The following is a 20,845-nucleotide window of genomic DNA, read 5'->3' on the forward strand; positions in this document are numbered from 1 at the left end:
ATTAGAGTGGATTAGAGGACTTTGTGCCTTATCCCAGGGCCCAAAAGCCATAAAGGTGGAGGTGAGGTTCACTATCTGACATTTGGAAACTGGCACAGTGAGAGGAGCATCCCTTTGCGACCCGAAGCTCCTGGTTGAATGTATCTTGTGGACACTGTTTCTGCAGACATGGAGGCTGCCCACCTCCACCCCTCAGAGGAGCCTCAGTTCAGCGCCTCTCCCAAACCCCAGTCATGCTGGTCAAGGAGAGGCGGTGCTGAAGTCCACGGAGGACCCTCTGTGCCCGAGACGACATCCCCTGCATCAAAGACACTCTCCTCCCCGACTGACCCGTTGGCTCCCGCATCAGCAGGACTGCCTCCCACCAAGACGCCTCTGAGTTGGAAGAGCCTTTCCCAGGTGGGAGCCGGGCTTCAGAACATGGGCAACACTTGCTATGTGAATGCGACCCTACAGTGTCTGACCTACACAGAGCCCCTCGCCAGCTACATGCTGTCCCAGCAGCACGGGACCACCTATAGGAGGCAGACATCCTGCATGCTGTGTACCCTGCAGGCTCACCTGACGCGGGTTCTCTGCCATCCTGGACGTGTGCTCCGGCCCCTGCCACTCCTGCTCGCCGCCTTCCACAGACACAAGCAGGAAGATGCCCATGAGTATCTCATGTTCATTCTGGATGCAATGCAGCAAGCATGCTTGCCTGAGGACAAGCTCTCAGACCCTGAGCGTCCTCAGGACAGCACCCTCATCCAGCAACTCTTTGGGGGGTACTGGAGGTCTCAAATCCAGTGTCTCCACTGCCAAGGCATTTCGAGCACTCTGGAACCTTACCTGGACATCAGCCTGGACATCGGGGATGCTCACAGCGTCAGCCAAGCTTTGGAGCAGTTGGTGAAGCCCGAACTGCTGGAAGGTGAAAATGCCTACCATTGTCGTAAGTGTCTGGAGAAGGTGCCTGCGTCCAAGGTGTTGACTTTGCACACTTCCCCGAAGGTCCTCATCCTGGTCTTGAGACGATTCTCAGACTTGACAGGCAACAAAATGACTAAGGAGGTGCAATATCCTGAGCGCCTTGACATGCAACACTACCTGTCTGAGCAGAGGGCAGGACCCTTGGTTTATGTGCTCTATGCCGTGCTGGTGCACGCTGGGAGGAGTTGCCACAGCGGACATTACTTCTGTTTCGTAAAGGCAGGAAATGGCCAGTGGTATAAAATGGATGATGCTAAGGTCAGCGCCTGTGATGTGACTTGCGAGCTGCGCCAACCTGCCTATGTCCTCTTTTATATGCAGAAGACTGATCTGGAGAGAGACCTTGGGAGGGAGTCAGTCAAAGAGGGAGGACTCGCATCTCCCGAGGCAGACCCCACAGTGGTGGGTGAGGCCTCAGGAGAGCCGGCAACGGATCCCTCCGTGAACCTTCCTGCGTTGGAGGAGCGTGGGGAAGAGACCTCAAGGCAACAAATGACATTAGACCAGTGGAGATGCCTCCAAGAATGCAACCGCCCTAAGCCTGAACTTAATGTCAGGAGAAGAGAAATTGCTCTTCCTGCGAACGCAGTCATCCTTCACCACTCCAAATACAGACCTGAGATGCCGAAGAATCATCCTCAGCAGACCGTCGACCTGCTCACCACTGCGGCTGGGATGCTCCCACCTCAGGTGGCCGGGGACGTGGCCAAAGTCCCGCGTGTGCCAGGGAGAGCCCGACCTACCAAGAGGACGAGCAAGAAGGGACAGAGTTCTGGGGAAGCAGTCCAGGGATGTGTCTCCTAACTTTGGTGCACATGGGCGCACACACCCACACACACAGCGTCACTCACACACTCCAAACCCGAACACAGTCCCATACTGGAAATATTTTGTGTTGTGTGAAGTGTGTGTTCTGTATGTATGGAAGAACCATCTATCTGGTGTGTTCATGGGATATGGCCTTCAACTGAAACTAGGAGACACTGATATTTAAACCTGGGTCTTTGTCATGATCTTATATTGGGATAGTGTGGATTTCATATGGGGTCAATCCAGGAACCTGCCTCTCCTTCAGCCTTGTGGAGAGTGGGGGCCACTTGCAGGTGAGAGGCAGTGAGCAGTCAGGGTTGAGAGTGGATATGATGCTGAGGACCTGGGGTTGAAGTCAGTATGTTTGACACTCTCATCATGCTCCCCACTTCCCAATGCTTTTCTTCTATTTATATTGAAAGAATTTTGTCTGAACACATAAGTATGTATTGGGTCTTGCTAGCGATGTGTCTTGGTCAATGCTTGGAAATTGTAGGAAGGAAATTAAGTGCTTACTTTTGGGGCAATAACTGCATCCAGACCTGATTGAACCACAGTGATTTTATTATGTTCCCTTCACTCTCTCCCACATTAAGACTGAAGAGAAGCAAACTAACAAGGACTCTTATTCCAAAGGGAAATGCCCAGCCTCCCACTGAACATAACTTTTTATGACTATTTTGCTACCATCTGCTCTGTGGCACCTCCTGACCCAGAAGCAGTGGACTCTGGATTTCAGACCAGTTCAAATTCAAATTTGGACCTGGGTTGATACCTCTGGAAAACAGTGCCAAGTTCATGAATCTAGCAAAAGCTTTTTGAGGTCAGGTTATAGGTGTTCTGTGTTATCATTTCATTTCTTACAGAGGAGTTTGACAAGTTCTTTGTAGAATGGAAATTATTGCATGACCAGCAAACGCCTCTGAGTGTGACCGTAGATGTGCAGTTGTAACATCACATCATAATGTTATTTTCACTCTGTATTCAAACTTGGACATGCACCCTTACTGGAGAGTAAGGGACAATAGGATCTGTGCAGAAGAAATCACGCTTTTTTTTAGATTTTCATGTAACAAAAACAGATTAGAGATATAAAGTGTCAGGGTTTCTTTCATGTCTGGAAATTGTGTTTCTTTTGACCATTACAGTTTACTGTGTCATAAAAAGTGAGGGAACCTGTGTGCATGTCTTGCCAAGAGTTCCGTAAGAGGACCTGCAGGTATCCCCGTCCTCTGAAGACTGTCATAGGGAATGAGACAGCTCATGGACTCGGGGACTTGTCCTCCACAGCAGAGGACCCTGAGGAGGTGTCTGTGGGAATGAGGATATGTCTCCACCTGGACTGTTGTGGTGAACCAGCAATTCCTCCGCTGAACTGGATGGAAACGGTCAAGTCCACCACGTGCTGAGTGTCCTGCTTTTGTGCGCCTACACATACACTCCCCCCACTACACAGATGCTACAGTTTTTCGTTAGGTAAATCTATAGGACTGTCAAAGCGTGCTTCCCAATCCGGAATGTCAAGTTTGTCTTAGTGAAATCCATTTTCTAACAAATGTAGGGAAATCATCCTGGCAATTTGTAACTTGGTTGTAAACAGAAATTAACAAGTTAATCTGAAATTGTTTTATAAATGTCTGAATTTCTGATTTAGAAAAAGATCCCATCCAGAGTTCTGCAAATTACACCATGTTTTCTCCTAGAAGACATTTTCTGTACTTGTTGATATTATTTCTCTGAAATTGTTATGCAGAATATTGCATCTGCTTTGTTTGTTTTTGCTCTAAAATGTTATTACGAAGTTGTGTGGTTTTTTATTCTTAATAAAAAATTCCCACATATGATTTGGTGTGCAGGCTTTTTCTCCCCAGTATTTCAGAACCTTGAAACAGTTGTTTTATTTCCAGGCTGGCTCCTCACAGAGGCTTCTTTGCCTGCTTCCCCTGAGTGGAATTCCACAGCCACCTCTAGGTCACCTGCAGCTCAAATTCATATCCTCCCCCCATGGGAATTTCTCACTCCTACTCACTGGCTCAATATAGGGGAAGCGCCAGCAGCCATTTAAGAAGAAATGCAATGGGACATAGGGACATTATTCTTCAGGGTCTCTTCAATTATGAGAGCTCTGACCAGGAAGATGCTTGTATGAGAAATTAAGGGGGAGGAGTAGATTGAACCAGAAGCACACCATCTCTGCCCAAGGCTAGCAGAGACCCCTAGGAGGGATGACGGGAGATGGTTGGATAGCACACTGTGGGGACGGTGGAGGCTGGGCAGTCAGCAGATGGATTCTCTGGTTAGGTGTCTGGACGTCAATGCTCATCCTGTCCAGGTATCCATTAGTCAATCGAGGGGTGTCTCTCTATATCAAGATCTATTAGTCATGAGGACAGACCAAAGAATCTGCAGAGCGACCCACAGAACAGATTCACGAGTTCTTTTTTTTTAAAGATTTATTTATTCATTCATTCATTCATTTATTTATGATAGACAGAGAGGGGGGCAGAGACACTGGAGGAGGGAGAAGCAGGCTCCGTGCCCGGAGCCTGACGTGGGACTCGATCCCGGGTTTCCAGGATCATGCCCTGGGCCAAAGGCAGGCGCCAAACCGCTGAGCCACCCAGAGATCCCCAGATTCATGAGTTCTTTCCTGGGAAACTGGAATTGCCAATCCTGGATGGAGTTCTAGGTGGACCTCATACCTGTTTCCAGGCTACAATGTGTTGAGTCCTGGCTCCATCAACCTGCGGCAAGATTTCAGGCTGGAATTGTTTTCACAATAGAAATCTGGGCTGAAACTGAGTTTTGGGGACAGCCCCAAGGCTAGATTCCATGGCAGTATATGGAGGTTTAATCTGGGAGGCCACATCCAATCAATGATCTGTGAGCTTGACAAGGAGGGTAGGTTCCTGGCCATGGTGGGTGAATGTAAGCAGAAGGATTACCTGACTCCCCTTCCTGAGCTTTTCTGTTGTCCAGCAGGAGAAAACAAAGTCAGGACTTTTCACAGGAGATATCCTAGGGCATGTGTCTCGTGGCAGGTTTGAGCTCAGGCAGGAGACAGGAAACAGCTTCTAGGGAGATTGTCTCCTCCTGTGAGGTGTGCATCATCCCATTACCAGCTGCTCCAATAGAAGACACCACAGATGGACCACATCTTAGCTCTGCCTCTCCACTTCATAGAAATCAAGCACAGTAAAGGCATGGAGATGAGAACAATCCATTCCACGGTGATATTATTAAAAGTGCTCATTTTAATGGGAAAAGAACCCCACCCCTGTGGTGATAAGGGGACATAAAATACATTAGCCTCCTGTTACCAGAGGGTCAGATGAGAAGGTTTCAATACAGTGTTTTAGTTTCTTTTGAAGAAGCCATTGCATTCACTCTTCTGGCAGTGGACCGAGCTAATCCTGTCTTCAGAGTGTAGGGATAGAGGAACATTCCTCAGCATCTTAAAAGCCATCTACGGAAACAGCTCAGCAAACATCATTCTCAATGGGGAAACACTGGGAGCCTTTCCCCTAAGATCAGGAACAAGGCAGGGATGGCCACTCTCACCCCTGCTATTCAACATAAGATACCTAGGAATCAACCTACCCAAAGAGGTAAAGGATCTATACCCTAAAAACTACAGAACACTTTTAAGGAAATGGAGGGAGACACAAAGAGATGGAAAAATATTCCAAGCTCAAGGATTGGAAGAAGTAATATAATGAAAATGTCAAGGGTACCCAGGGCGATTCACACATTTAATGCAATCCCTATCAAAACACTGAGGACTTTCTTTAGAGATTTGGAACAAATGATCTTAAGATTTGTGTGGAAATAGAAAAGACCCTGAATAGCCAGGGGAATATTAAAAAGAAAACCATAGCTGTCTTAAAAATTTTTAGTGATACTGTGTGTGATACACGATTTGGAATATATATGGAATCAATACATTTTGTTGCATTAGGGCTTTTTCCATTTGGAGACATCTCAGTAAATCAGTTCCACGTGGTGGCTCTAGCATGTTGGGGCTCACATGTCAGCGATCACACAGAAGCAAAGAATTGAAGGACACATGGAACCTGAAGACTCCATAAGCAAGGGAGGGAACTCGGGGAGAGAATGGAATTTTAAGAAATCCCTCACGGAAGAAGAGCATGGAGTGAAGACACTCTGGGTGCACAGACGGGAGACGGTGGTGGATAAGGAAGAGCCCGGCCGTCAGGAGGGAATCCGATGCTGCCAATTCCTTCCAATGTGGCTGCTTTTGCCCTTGGAGTGTCCTAGATAATGTCTGCTTGAGGGCCTTGCTGTCTCATGCTTCTTACCTGGAAATGAAAAGTAACGCCAGACATATGGGTCTCAGGAATGTGGGAGGGAGCCCCGAATCCAGCAGCACGGCCACTGGGGAGTCTCCTTGAGAATCTCTCTCCCTCTCTTTGTCGGGCCCCCTCTCTCCCGCTACTCTGTGGTCTCTCTCTGGTCTCTCCCTGTCTCAAACAAATAAACAAATAAATCTTAAACAGAAACAAACAATGAAACGTGTTCATGTCTTGGCATCTATGTCCCCACATCCAAGTCGATTAGATCCAGGGAGCCCGGTGTTACTCAGTATTTCAGGGTGTGGGAAGCACTGAGTCCTTTGCACTTTGCTACACTGACCTGCTCTCTCGTGTCCGATCCACCTCCCAACTCAGAGACATTTTCAAGATTTTTCCAACAATGTGGTTTGGTTTTGGGGTCTGCCGTGCACAGTCTGGATCCCTGCTCAGTGAGAGGCTCCATCTCACTCTCCAACTGGCACAGATCTATCCGCTTAGCTCTCTATCTCGATCTGTCTGATGAATAAATAAAAATTTTAAAAACCCTGATATTTTCTCTACAAAATTCAAACTGTCACATTATTTTTCTAATAACTGTGATTCGTGAATGTTATAATTCATTCTTAAAGGAAATAATGGAAACATTAAATGCATGTATATGTCACCAAAGTTTAAAACAGCATGAGAATGGCCTCCCAAATCATAAGAATCTGTATAATCACGCATTAATTACCTTTCAACAATGCATTAGTCAATCTTGCCCCTAAGAAATATAATTGTTACATAGCACCCATTAGTTAACCTCAAAACCCACATTCATTCAGTGGAGAATATCTTTCTGAGGTGTCACGCAAGGACCAAAATTGGAGTGGAAGTGATCTGAAATCCTGTGCCCACCTCTTCCTTGTCAGGAGATTGTTACACAGACGGATGACTGTCAAGTGTTCTGGACAGGTTAGAGTTGCTGGGATATGGAGCAATTCCTTGTGGGAGATGGGTCCTTGCCAGGCACCTTCTCTTCAGTCAAAGGTGGGGGTGGATTGTGAAGGGGCTGTGATTCAATCAACATGATCTAATCAGGCAGGATGCATTTAACTCCTGAAATATAAGCATTTCATTGCCTCTTTGCATTTCCAAATATTATCAAACGCCGGGTTTATAGGTTAACTTCTCAATATATATTTTGTGCCCATAATTTCCTGAAAAGAAGTCTGTCGCCATACAAGGCTGTAGGTCATTGACTTACACGGTAGTTTGTCATTTCTTTGTGTAGGTGCTCTGGGTTTTCAAATCGGTGCTGGTTGTATATGACCAAAAACATTGCTGCCAACACTCCACCCACGCTGGTTTGGACAAATGGTCTTTCAATATAAAGAGAAGATAAGCAATGGGATGAGGGATGCATGAGGACACGGTCAGACATGCTCACACTGACCCCAGGTCCTCAGCATCATTTCCACACTCAAAGCTGGCTGCTCACTGCTTCTAATCCTGCCACCTTCAAGTGGCCCCATTTTTCCCCAAGGCTGAAGGAGGGGAGGATTCACCCAATGTGCTTCCAACTGTTCTAAATCCATCTATTACTAATATCCATAACCTATACCAGCTTGCTCAGATAACTCTGTCGTCTTCCATATCTGGATGAGAGTGGATTTTGCTTTGGGAAGATAGGTTTGGCTCTGTTTGGTTGGGTTTGCTTTGGTTTGGTTTGGTTTGGTGTTTTGATGGCAGGGAAGCAAAAGACATGTAAGGTGACTAGAGGGGGAGAACAGGCCTGCTCAGACTTTCTTCCGCTAGCCTTTCTCTCTGGACTCCCTGTGCACATGGAAGGAATCCTCTCAATTGCACATGAAGTCCCAATTCTGCTGGAGAGCCCAGCATTAAAGCCCTATGCTCAAGCCTGCCTGCATCCTCACCCTTGCGCCCTATATTCCTGGAAGTCCAAGAATTCTTAGGCTACTTTGCTAGTTCCAATCCCAGCATCCCCTCATGATGATAGGCCTTCGCACCCTTGGACCTCTGGGATCTTCTGAGGCTTCCAGAAAGTAGGGAACATTTCTATTACTGCACACATCCCATGAGTGCCCAGGAAGCTGCATTTTCCTCAGAAGCCATGAGATAGCAATAGGGCGGCATCCATGGGATGAGACATGGGCTTGAGGCTCAAGGGGCCAGACTCTGACCTGGGTCACATAATGATTGCCTGAATGGGAGTTACTTAGGGGTTGGGGGTGGGAGAAGGATCACACACTGTGGCTTTTCTACTGCATTCTGACTTTTTAAACCCTAGTGTGCTCATAGAGGAGCTCTTCTACCTCCACCTACAGGCATCTGCACAGACAGAGGGAACACCCTTAAACAGATGCTTTGGAGTGAGAAAAGAGCAGTCAGTTGTTTTTCCAAAAAAAAGAAATTCTCTAAATACAAGTATGGAGGTGCTTGGTGTGGTTTGGTTTCATTTGGCATGGTGTTGTATTGTTTTTTTCCCATGGGCCCATATCAGAGATAACCCTGAGAAAGAGAGACAGAGAGAGAATGAGATAGATAGATAGATGATAGATAGATAGATAGATAGATAGATAGATAGATAGAGACTGTGGCCTTGGTCTCGTGCTATTTGGACGACTTGTCAACCATTGCCTCCTTAGGAAATCATCAGGAGGGTAAAAAATCTCCTTGCCCAGGTCTCAGAAAGGAGGCATCATGATCCAACATTAAAGATGGATCCAGAATATGTATAGAGGGAAACCACCCACTCATCCCATTAAAGACCAACCTGTGACCCAGGGCCCATACAGTACACAGGGCTCCCTCACAGGGTGCACAGGGTCAATGTTCCCTATGCAGTACTTCACCAAGGAGACTGGGTGTGCAGGAGACCCTCAAAGTCTACATATCCCCCAAAACTATCACGCTGTTGTCTCCTCTCAGTTAATTAAGGCTGGAGGAATTAAATTAACTATAGAGAGTTTCAGAATTGCTGAGATTAAAAAAACCCAGAAACCAAATCAAATGAAACACATGCACGCTATTCATCAGTGGTAACATTTTATTAAGGGAAATAAAACACTACACACGATTCTAAATTATGGCTGAGAATAATCGAAATGCGCAGATGAAATATTGCCCATCACAGTGCCCACAAAGCTACCACCACAGTCTAGAAAACTCATCTCAGGAGAAAACACAGTGTCCATTTGCAGAGCCCACAGGGGCTGTTCGCAGCTGAAAACCCAAATGCAGACATGTGTATGCCAATGAGAGCTTAAAGTCTGAGTTTCTATTTCCATTGGAGTGACAAGTGCTCATTCGAAATTCCCTCCACTTCTTGGAGAATCTATTTGCTGAAGAGAAAATTGACATTCCAGAGGGAAGAGTAGCCTTCTCCACAGCACACGGATTTCCCTAAAAAAAGGGCATTGTGTGCCTTTGGGGTTCAGTGTCTGTGCACGGCCCCAGGAGCATGAGAGGAAGCAGGCTGTGGACCCGGAAATTCCCATGCAAAGCAGCTGAGCAAGTGTTGATTCCCCACATGAGTCCAGGAGGGGCCACGTCCTCAGGTCCGCAGTCACCCCGTCAGGGTGCAGTGGGGTGGAGGACAATGTCCGAGGCTAGGAGCTGGCTCATTCGCTCTCAGTGTCTTCTGAGGATGAGGACACCTGTAGGTCACCGTGGAGGACACTCCAGGGACCACAGACACAGGCTCCGTCCGACATGTGGGGGGCAGGGGGGCCCTGAGCAGGGCCTGGCTTCTCGGGAGGAAGGAATGAGGGAGCTGCGAGGAACCGGGAGCTCCAGCAACTTCTGTCCATCTGGTGAAGACCATTCACAGGGGCTGAGTGGGGGCCCACGCAGAGGGCGGCCGTGGGGGCTTGGTGCACGGCTGCAGCATCTCCAGGTGAGGTGTGGCAGGTGTGGGCTGGGGGCCCTTGCTTGGCCGGAGGGCAGGTGTCTTCCTGGGCTGCCGGGGCCCGAATGTGCATCCACGGGCACGTCTGCTTCCTGGAGGACACAGACTCCCGGAAATCCCCACAGGGACTTTCTTTATGATCCCGGAGGTGTGCTGGCTGGGGCTCCATCACGGTTTCTTTCAGGGGTTCTGGGACCTGTCTAGGGGCATCTGGGCACATTTCTTGCCTGGAGTCTGGAGGGGCATTTGGGAATTGTCTGCCAATGCGTTGCTGACAGCGGGACGGGTGTTCTCCTCAGGATACTTGGGTGGTGCCTGGGTGTGTCCCAACCCATGGCCCTGGGAGCCAGCCTGGGGACCCTCGAGGGAGACTCTGCAGGGCCTCTTGGTTCTCTGCTGCACAACCAGGCTGTCAGCCCTGACACAGGGTTGGCGAGCCGGCAGAGGGGTGTCAGCGATCGGCACTTCCTGGGCACTAGGACGTCCACCAGGTGGGCTGAGGCTAACTTGAGGGCTTCTGAGACGAGAGGTGGAATGGGACCGGAGTCTTATGTCAGGGGGCTGAGTACGTGGTTCCATCGGCAGGGCAGGCTCAGGGATAGAAGGCCTCCTCTTGGTGTAGACGAGCATCGGCATGTGTGGACACTGTGGGAAAAGAAAACACACGGGACTCCATGAGTTTGGCCCCGGCACCAAGGCAAAATGAACATTCAGGAAAGAAACCAACAAACGCCCACGACCTTAGTAACCACCCCCTCCCCCGGAACAGGGAAAGAAAGAGTTGGGATCTGTTGACCTAGGAGTAGGGAATCTGGCTGCAGGGCTCGTCCAAACAAAGGCCTGACAGGATGCTGTTGATGCCCTTGAGACATGGGGGGGACACGCAAAGTCCTGCCTCACAGCGATGCTTCCTCCATTGGACCAGCGCTTCCATCCTCTCTGCTCATGAGGCGATAGGAGTCCTGCAGCTGGAGAGTCATGGTGGGAGCTCCTGAGTGGGGATGGTCAGTGTGGGATGATGTGTCACAAAGGACAGCGGCCTGTTCTTCTCTGAGGTTGGTATGTGCTCCAGGAGTGCCCGCCAATGACCTTCACACGTCAAACAGCCAGTGTTCGCCCAAATACCAGGCATAAGGCAACATCATGGGCACCAAGGGAAAAAAGTGTGCAAATCCACGCTGCTCAACTGCCATTGGTCAGAGAGGAAGTGGAGCCCCGTCTCCCCCAGGAGGCCCATGGAGCCCAGCGAGTCCAGAAGGGCACAGCCCGGGACGCAGCGCACACTCACCCTCACATAGTCACAAGATTCCGTGTCTTCCTTCCAGGTGCGCTTCTGCCCCTCCCGGGGTCTCCTGGGGAACCTGTGGAGCAGGGCCTTCCTCTGCTCGGCTTCCTGCCTGCACCAGAAATGAAGGCATAGAAAGGAGAAGGAACTCCCTTCCCTGGATTCCAGCCGGACACCTGCTCGGGGCTTGGGCCAACCTGGTCCTTTCCCTCCGCAGCCACTCTACGCCCACCTCTGCCCCTCATCCTAACTATCGGGAGCTGAACAGGTCGTCCAGGCAGTTTCTTACATTCAGAGTCTGAAAGGGTCTGCCTTGGCATGTGCCAAGCTCCATACATTCACTGGTGCAGGGACATTTGTCCAGCCGCAAACCCCACACCAAATCAGCAGGGACAGCTCCATCACCCAAATGTGGACCCTGTTAGTCTGGGAGCTCCTCTGCCTGCCTCGCCCAGCCTGGCTCTGCCCGCAGCAGCCCTGCACACTGTGCATGCACACGGACTCGGGGTCTGTCGTATCAGCCCTGGCATCGGGTCACAAGCCCCATTCCTCACCTTCGTCTCCCTGCCTTCTCCCTCTCAGCCTGGTTCAAGAGCCCAGCCTGGTGTCTTGGGTCCCGATGACTCCCCGGCTCCACATTCTCCTTCAGCCTCCTGGAGCCCAAGGCCACGGGAACGAGGGTCGTGCTCAGTGTTTTATGGGGCATCTGGTGCTTGATGCCTTGTGTCCAATGGCGCCACAGTCCCTGCACTTCACCTGTGGGAGGAAGGGGCAACGGTCAGTGCATCCACTCAAATGCCAGTGAATCTGTCAAGCACACGAATGGGAGGCCATCCTCATGGAGTGGCACATGGGATGAGGACAGGGGACATCGTATCTGCTAGTGAGGTGTCAGTATAGTGAAGACCTCTGGATGCTTACTCCCCATCCCGTGGAAGGAAGGAAAGGGGAAGAGGGATTGGAGGTGTCAGGTTGAGGACAGGTGGAAACATCATTAAGACTGGGGACAAACACAAGGCTCGATCTGATCTTATGGTGCCCTGGGGCTGATGCTCAGAGCCTCTGAGTGTCCCAGTGTGTAGCCTGGGGGATTTCCTGCCCATGTCACGATGGACAACTGAGTCTGGGCCACGATCTTCTGGGAGCCTAGCCTGTCTCAAGACTCCTGGCAGAGCTCCTGCTTCAAAACCCATGCCAGCCTCCCCACTCACCCTGGGATCCTCCTCCTCTGGACTGGGAACTCTGAGGGCCAGTCCTGCTATCTGTGGCCTCTTGCCTTTCTGGGGTCTCAAGGGACTGTCGGGCCCAAGGTGGGCATGACCAGCCGCCATCAGTCCCACCTTCTGGAGGGACAAGTCAGTCTGCTTCAGGGATGGGTTTCGGGTAGCCTGAGGGAAAAGAAACAAGAGAGTCCTATTCACCTGACCTAGGCGTCCTCACTGTACCATCTTCCCAAGAGGCCTTAGTGAGCTTCAGGACAGTGGTGCCAAACACATTTCCCCCTGTCACTTCTCTTTCCTCCTTCCTGCCTACGCTCTCCTGGCCAAGCCACATCCCCGCTCTGAGGAAGGCCGCCCTTAAGGAAGGACTCTTGTTGACACTATCATTAAGTCTCTCCAAATCCCCTGTGGGAGCAAAACCAAGGGCGGGACCTCTCCCAATTGAGGTCCAGTGGGATGCACCATGGAACACGCAAAGGGCAAAAGCGTCAGGAAAGTGGGCTTCCCTCTCTCATATCTGAATGCCCCTTGTGACTCCAGAGGAAGCCATAGTTAAGTCCAAATTCATTGGGAAAACACATTCTTCTCTACTCGATGGGAAGCTGCCCATCTGAACACTTCCATTCCATGTGTTCGTGGCAGTGCCCCCAATTAACTGCCATTGAAGGTTTGGGAGGTGAATTTCTTTTCACCTTGGGAACCAGGTAATTCTTCTATTGAAAAAAAGGTCAATTATTTATGGGACAGTGAGTGTATGTGTGTGTGTGTATGAGGGAGAGTGATCACCTGAGCTGTAGGAAGGACAGAGGGAGAAGCAGACACTCAGTTATCAGAAACCCAGTGAGGGCCTGGATCCATCTCCAGAGCCTGAGATCACAACCCGACCCAAGTCAGTCCCTGAAAAAACGGAGCTGCCCAGGCGCCCTGATCCTGTGTCTTCTCTAGGTCTGCAGGGCCCAGTGAGACATTTACAGGCCTTCTGTCCCTGCTCGTCCACCACCCCACACCAATGTGACACCTGAGGCCCCATTCCACTGGCATTGGAACCTCCGGGTGTCCAGGGCATTCACAGCCATGCCTTGGTTCAGTCTCTGTCCTCAGAACATGTTAGACCAGAAAGAGTCCTTAACCCGTGGAGGAAAGGCCAATCCCTCCATCATTTCCTCACTGTCCCATTGCTCTGTCAGGGAAGGTCGGACCAGTGGCCCGAAAACTCACCTGAAGTGCACTTGTGGTCCTCACGCCCATCAGGAGAGGCTGAGAAAGGTCCTGGACAGACTCCGCTGCAGGAGACTGGGTGTCCCGTGGGAGAGAGGGATGGTCAGGAATGGCCACTTCCGTTGCTCCCGGACTTTTATACTGCCCCAAGGTCACGTGACATTTCAGCCACTTCAAAGACATCCACCTAATCCTCTTAGCTGCTGCAGGGATTGAGCCAATCAGCAGCTTCAACAGGCTAATGATGTCCTCATGAGAGCGATTTCTATGACTCCGTGTGTGTGCCTGTCTGTGTGTCTCTGTGAATGGAGGTGTGAGTCCATGTGGATTTGGTGGAGATTGGAATTTCTGCAAGTGAAATTATATTGGTACATTTTAGCATCGGAATTAGCCTCAGGACTCATGTTTCCTGAACTATTGGTATTTTACCAACACTTCTGCTGAATTTAGACCTAATGGTATTAAAAATGGGGTCAGGGTTTGAGGTTATTCAAGATGTTATATCCATTTTGTCAACTAACTTTCAGTTAAAAACTGAAATATCATAAAGAGCAAGATCTTCCAATCGGCTATAATTGCTTGATTGGATTAAGGGATTTGGGTGTGGTCCCTTTCTCATAGAGACCTTTCAGGCCAGCCCAGGTCCTAATCTTGACTCTCTCATCAGACAGCACCTTCAGGTCTTTCTCAACCTCCCTAACTGCCCCTGCTCATTTCTGAACCGAATTTGATCAGTTTCTATGTTCAATGGATATCTCTATGAATGTCCTTTTTCTTCCTCAGTAACCTCAAGTGAGCCAAGGAGTGTTAGACGTCAGTGCTCTAGGACACGGAAGATCACTCTCCCAAAGGAGCGCAGGTATCACATAGGAACTCGTTCTCCTCACCAGCCAGAATGTTTGTAGCTGTAACCAATTATTTGGGAATATGGCATCCATTGCTTGGCTTCTACACTTCCATCTCTCTGGACTATGATCCCAATCTACAAAGATTGTGAAGGTTTTGATGAATACCAGTTTCTGTCTAGGTGTGGCCCGGGTCCACCACAAGAAAAATTCTCTGGCTGGTTTTATGCTTTTGGGAAACATTCCTTTGAAACTCCCTTTCCTACAAGAGTCTCTATCCTTAATCCAGTGTTTATATGCCTCATTTTAACTGTTCCTCAGGGAATTCCACCCCAATATCCTTTATATTCTCTTGATTCAGTTGGAATATGTTGTAGGCTTGTGCCTTTTTCCACATTGTGGGCTTGGCAGGTGTAGATGCAGGTAGGAGGGCACCTGGTTAGCTTGTGGTTTGAAAGTGTCATTATGGCTTCTTCCGCCCACAGAATTGCTAGTGTCTGCTGAAACATTTTTGAGTCGTCACGACAATTCATTCCTACTTGTGACCATGATCCTTTGCATTGGGAAAGGAGGCATCTTTGTGCAGGATAAAATAGTGAAGAATAATGAAGTATAGGAAATTGTATAAGTCTAGGAAAGGTTGAAACCTAAGTCTATTTGTCTTCTTTACTGACCAGAGGCCAAGAGAAACAGGAACATTTTGACAGGCCTTGGTCAGTGACTGGGCTTCACAAGCCCTGGGGCCCTGGTGAATTCTTGATGTTCACTTGTCATCCCTGGACACTAAGAGAATAAAAGTGTCATCTCTGAAGCCACCATGTTTTAGGATATTGATTCTGTACCCATGGAGTTCAATAAAAGCTTGTGTAGGATGTTTTATATGATATCTCCATTTTTACCTGAAAGTTTTAATCCCTGAGCCTAACCTGCCAATGAAGACACATACTGAGACCCCTGATGAGACTGTCCAGTCCCATTCCACATCTCCTCTGAGTAGCCCTAAAGTTAGCCTCAGCCCACCTGGTGGACCTCCTGGTGCCCAGGAAGTGCCGATCGCTGACACCCCACAGCCAGCTCGCCAACCCTGTGTCAGGGCTGACAGCCTGGGTGTGCAGCAGAGTCTCCCTCGAGGGGCTCCAGGCTGGCTCCCAGGGCCATGGGTTAGGACACACCCAGGCACCACCCAAGTATCCTGAGGAGAACACCCGTCCCGCTGTCAGGAACGAATTGGCAGACAATTCCCAAATGCCCCTCCATACTCCAGGCAAGAAATGTGCCCAGATGCCCCTAGACAGGACCCAGAACCCCCAAAAGAAAGCGCGGTGGAGCCCCAGCTAGCACACCCGCAGGAGCATCCAGGGAGCCCCTGTGGGGAATTCAGGGAATCTGTGTCCTCCAGGAAGCAGTCATGCCTGTGGATGCACAGCTGGGCCCCCGCAGCCCAGGAAGACACCTGCCCTCTGGCCAAGCAAGAGCCCCCAGCCCACACCTGCCACACGTCACCTGGAGATGCTGCAGCCATGCACCGAGCCCCCTCGGCCGCCCTCTGCGCGGGCCCCCACTCAGCCCCTGAGAATGGTCTTCACCAGATTGGACAGAAGCTGCTGGAGCTCCCGGTTCCTCGCAGCTCCCTCATCCTTCCTCCTGAGAAGCCAGGACCTGCTCAGGGCCCTCCTGCCACCCACCTGTTGGACGGAGCCTGTGTCTGTGGCCCCTGGAGTGTCCTCCACAGTGACCTACAGGTGTCCTCATCCTCAGAAGACACTGATAGTGAATGAGGCAGCTCCTGGCCTCAGACATTGTCCTCCACCCCACTGCCACCTGACGGGATGACTGAAGACCTCAAGACGTGGCCCCTCCTGGACTCATGTGGGGAATCAGTCATTGCTCAGCTGCATTGTGTGGAAATTCCCGGGTCTACAGTGTGCTGCCTCTCATGCTCCTGGAGCCATGCACCCACCCCCAAAACACACCTTGTACTTTCCTTAGGGAAATCCATGCACTATGACAAAGGCTACTCTTCCATGTAGAATGTCAATTTTATCTTCTGCAAATAGATTCTCAGGCCTCGCGGCGGCTCCCTGCAGAATGCATGTCCCCTCTTCCCACCTCAGGGTGCAGGGGCCTTGGCCGGGAATGGGCATCTGATCGCCCTGATGAAGTCCAGCCGGACGGAGTTGCTGGAGCACAAAGTCCGACAACTGCTGCTCGCCTTGCAGCGCAGAGATGTCATCTCCATTTGCAGCTTCTTAGACGACTATCGTGGATTCGCCACCACGGACGAGGTGCTGGACCTGCTGTCCACTGAGTGAGCACCTGCCCCTCCGCAGCCCAGGGCTGGGTCACCTGCTGGTGGGGAGGCTGGGGATGGTGTGAGCTTCCCGGCCTCGGGCTGCTCCCCCACCTGGAGCAGGGTAACCCAGGGCCTAGCAGGTCCTGGAGGGCAGCCCCAGGGCCTGGCCTGTGGCGGGTCGGCCAGAGGGGCTGTGCCTGTGCTCAGCAGCCATCCTCCTCACTTGTGAGGAGACTTGTGCCTCCTCCACCCATCACCAGGGGCCTGAGCTGGCCTGTTTCCCCATTGAAAGGGAGGTTTGAGAGTCCATCGGGGGTCTGTGTCCTGGGGCAACCAGACCGGGGGACCCCGGGGTGCCTCAGGCCCACTAGGATATGGGCCATGGGCCTGGCTGGAGCCCTTTCATGCTCAAGCCTTCAGGAGTCCCCAGCAGGTGCGGGCGATTCTCTGGGAGCTGCCCGTGGCCCCACGAACAGAGGTGACGGCTCCCGGGGCTCCAGCCTAGTCGGGGTCAGAGGGTGACAGCCCCCATGATGAGAAGTCACGTCCCCAGCACAATTCATGGGATGCCCCCGCCCTCCTCTAGATATGGGTGCATCGTAGATGCGTGGGGTAACAATGACATGGTCCTGCAGCGCTGGAAAATGTGAGTGACTCCGGCTCCTGCAGGAGGGCCTTCCCTCTCCAGGAGGGCAGTGAGGGGGCTGTGGGGTGGGGAGGCTGCACCCTCACCCCACACATCTGCAATTCCTGTGACAGGGTAAAGGTCTAAGGCCCCTTCTGGAAAAGAGCACAGGAGAGCAGTGGATGGGATGCGGGCTTGGTGGGAGGCATTGGGACCCCTAAGGAGTCCTTCTCCATGCCCCCCAACCCTCTCTCTGCCCCACACCTGGGGCCAGAGCAGAGGGGGTGGGAAGCATTGCACTCCCCAATCTGGTAGCACCTGGACCAGGGGGCACAGCAGGTGCTCAGGAGGGCTGGTGGGGGCTCCCGGACCAGGCGGCCCCCGCCCCGTGGGAGATGGGAGATTAGAGTCAGTGGAAGGACACCCCCAGGGCCCCCTCGGGAGTGAGGCAGCACAGAGCCACAGGAGGGAAGGTGGCGGTCCTGGGCAGTTCCTGGCAAGCCCTGGCAGGACACAGAGCCCGAGCCCTCCTGGCTCTGACCTACCCAGAAGACAGTGTGTGCAGTGAGGGCAATGACAGGCCAGATGCCCCCCGTCCCCGTACGCCTGCCGGTGGACTCAAGGGGCAGGTGGGCAGGGACCAGGCTGAGGAGGGACCCCCGCTTCCCCAGGAGAGATGGTGATGGTCACTCCACTGGCCGTGGGCTCCCCAGCACAGAGGCTGCGTGCCAGCCCCTCCTCGGGGAGCAGGCCTGTGGCAGGCAGGTCCGCCAGGTGGCAAGGGGACGAGGATCAGGACTTGCCTCCAACATCCTGCAAGGGATGCCGGGTCCCTGGGTCCTGCAGGGCTTCCTCAGGACACCTGTGAGTGATGGTGCCCTGTCTTCTGACACCTGTGCCCTCCTGTCCCTCCCCAGGGCCATCTCCTGCATGCTGGAAATATGGCTGGATTATTTTCGGGATGAATTTTGTCAGCTCCCAGAATTTCCCTCCCTGAGGATGATTCTGGAATTCATGAGGCAGCGCATGCCAGGCTCGGACGTGGAACTCCATGCCCGGCGTTACCTCCAGCAATTCAGACGCCTCCAGCAGCGGAGCCAGAGGGGGTGGCCGAGCGGGGACAGGGGGTGCCCGGCGGATCCAGCCTCTATGCAGCTGGGCCGGGAGCAGGGGGTGGGCTCACACCCCACCCCACGGGCTGTGGGCTGGGGACACCTCCCAGGGCTCTTGCCCCCACACATGTGGAGCAGTGGGAAGAGTGGCCTTGATTTGGGAGGAACGTGGACAGTCTGCCCTGATGGTGATACTTTGTCTTCTTGGAGCTACAGCTTTGGACCGAGCAAAACACCCTGAACCCGCTCTGGAGTGTGCCCCAGCTCTGACCGTGGGGCCTACTGCCCCGTCGGGGCCTGAAGGGATCGAGGCCATCCTGGCTGCTGGGGCTGAGGGCTTGGCCTGCGCTGAGGCACCCACTGGGGAGGCAAAGTCGTCACTGGTCTAGTTCACTGCTCCGCCCTGCAGGAGCCCCCTGCACCCCTGCGAGCCTGGAGGAGGAGCAGGTGCCACCCCTGCTCTCAAGGTCATGGATGTGCCCGAGCAGCCTCCTAACTCGATGGAGCAACCAGCCATAGGACCGAAGCAACCCTGTGAACCACCTCGGGAGCCCGCCCCAGCTCCGACTGTGGGGCCTGCTGAAGCTTCAGGGTGATGGAGCTGGTCCTGGCTGCTGGAGCTGAGGACTTGGTCAAAGCCGAGATGCTGGCTCCTGAGTTTAAGGTAGTGCAGATGCTGGTCGAACCTATGATTCCCTGCCCTGATGAGGAAGAGCCACCTGCACCCGCGGCCACCCCAGAGGAGTAGGCCCAGGAGCCTGCAATTGGGGTCCCCAGAGTGTCAGAGCCACCACCTGCCTCCGAAACAACCTGCTTCGACCCCTGAGCAGCCCCCTGGTCACCTCGGGAGCCCGCCCCAGCTCCTGCCACGGGGCTCGTGGTGGCTATAGCCCAATGGAGCCTTCCCCTCCCTGTCATTGCATTGTTACTCTATTTTATGATTTTCGTAAACCTTTTGTAAGGGTTTATATATTTTATTTGTAATAAGGGATAAGTTAACCTGGTACAAAATTTACTCTGATGCTTCTGAATTTCACATCGTGGTACTTTAGGTCCATTCACAGTGTTGCAAGCCCCCTGGCCCAGGGCGCCGAGGGACACAGCCGAGGATCCGTTGCTCCCCCGGGACAGGCAGAGGCCGGGAGGACCCAGGACAGCCAAGTCACTCCTGCTGCCAGGCCCAGAGCTGTGCAGGTCAGCAGCCCCGCCCTGGAGCACCCAGGCCCTGCACACTGGGGGCTGTTGTAGTTACTGCGGGAGCTGACTCCAGGGCTGCACAGCTGGCTGCCTGCACTGTTGTTGTCCCTCCTGGTGTCACCCTGTACCTGGGACTGAGCAGGGGGCTCACAGGATAAACTCCCACTGAGCCGTACACCTGGCAGAAGGCGGGGCAGCTCCCCAGGTACACACACCTGAGAATCAGCACAGCAGGACCCTCCCCCAGAAGAATTGCTAGAAGGTAAGGGGAAAAGCCAGTTATTGACCAAGCAGCACTGGAAAGTTCCAGGGGAAGTGGAGGGATTTACAGTATATAGAATCAAGATTTGTGGTTTCCTGCCTTGTTAATTTTCCCCATTCTCACTGGTGTGAGGTGGGATCTCATGGTGGTTTTGATTTGTATTTCCCTGATGGCAAGTGATGCGGAGCATTGTCTCATGTGCGTGTTGGCCATGTCTATGTCTTCCTCTGTGAGATTTCTCTTCATGTCTTTTGCCCATTTCATGATTGGATTGTTTGTTTCTTTGCTGTTGAGTTTAATAAGTTCTTTATAGATCTTGGAAACTAGCCCTTTATCTGATACGTCATTTGCAAATATCTTCTCCCATTCTGTAGGTTGTCTTTTAGTTTTGTCGACTGTTTCCTTTGCTGTGCAGAAGCTTCTTATCTCCATGAAGTCCCAATAGTTCATTTTTGCTTTTGTTTCTCTTGCCTTCATGGATGTATCTTGCAAGAATTTGCTTTGGCCAAGTTCAAAAAGGGTGTTGCCTGTGTTCTCCTCTAGGATTTTTGATGGAATCTTGTCTCACATTTAGATCTTTCATCCATTTTGAGTTTATCCTTGTGTATGGTGCAAGAGAGTGGTCTAGTTTCATTCTTCTGCATGTGGATGTCCAATTTTCCCAGCACCATTTATTGAAGAGACTGTCTTTTTTCCAGTGGATAGTCTTCCCTGCTTTGTCGAATATTAGTTTACCATAAAGTTGAGGGTCCACTTCTGGATTCTCTATTCTGTTCAGACTTT

General features: G+C 51.7%; 1 protein-coding gene across 1 annotated transcript; it reads left to right on the forward strand.

Moving 5' to 3' along the window:
• Positions 1-168: 168 nt before the first annotated feature.
• On the forward strand, positions 169-19,351 carry LOC140605398 (ubiquitin carboxyl-terminal hydrolase 17-like protein 6). The gene is made up of 4 exons (XM_072777665.1): positions 169-1,692; positions 16,688-16,881; positions 18,409-18,597; positions 19,189-19,351. The coding sequence occupies exons 1-4, from the start codon at positions 169-171 to the stop codon at positions 19,349-19,351; spliced, it is 2,070 nt and encodes a 689-aa protein (XP_072633766.1).
• The last annotated feature ends 1,494 nt before the right edge of the window (positions 19,352-20,845 follow it).

This window comes from Canis lupus, chromosome 15, assembly GCF_048164855.1.
Source record: "Canis lupus baileyi chromosome 15, mCanLup2.hap1, whole genome shotgun sequence".
Classification (NCBI taxonomy): domain Eukaryota; kingdom Metazoa; phylum Chordata; class Mammalia; order Carnivora; family Canidae; genus Canis; species Canis lupus.

Bases quoted from the DNA above. Each gene is read 5' to 3' on its own strand.
- LOC140605398 (XM_072777665.1), top strand. From the start codon at position 169: ATGGAGGCTGCCCACCTCCACCCCTCAGAGGAGCCTCAGTTCAGCGCC. The intron at 1,693-16,687 runs GTGCCAGGGAGA...TTCCCACCTCAG, and splicing joins ACGTGGCCAAAGTCCCGCGT to GGTGCAGGGGCCTTGGCCGG. The intron at 16,882-18,408 runs GTGAGCACCTGC...GTCCCTCCCCAG, and splicing joins CTGGACCTGCTGTCCACTGA to GGCCATCTCCTGCATGCTGG.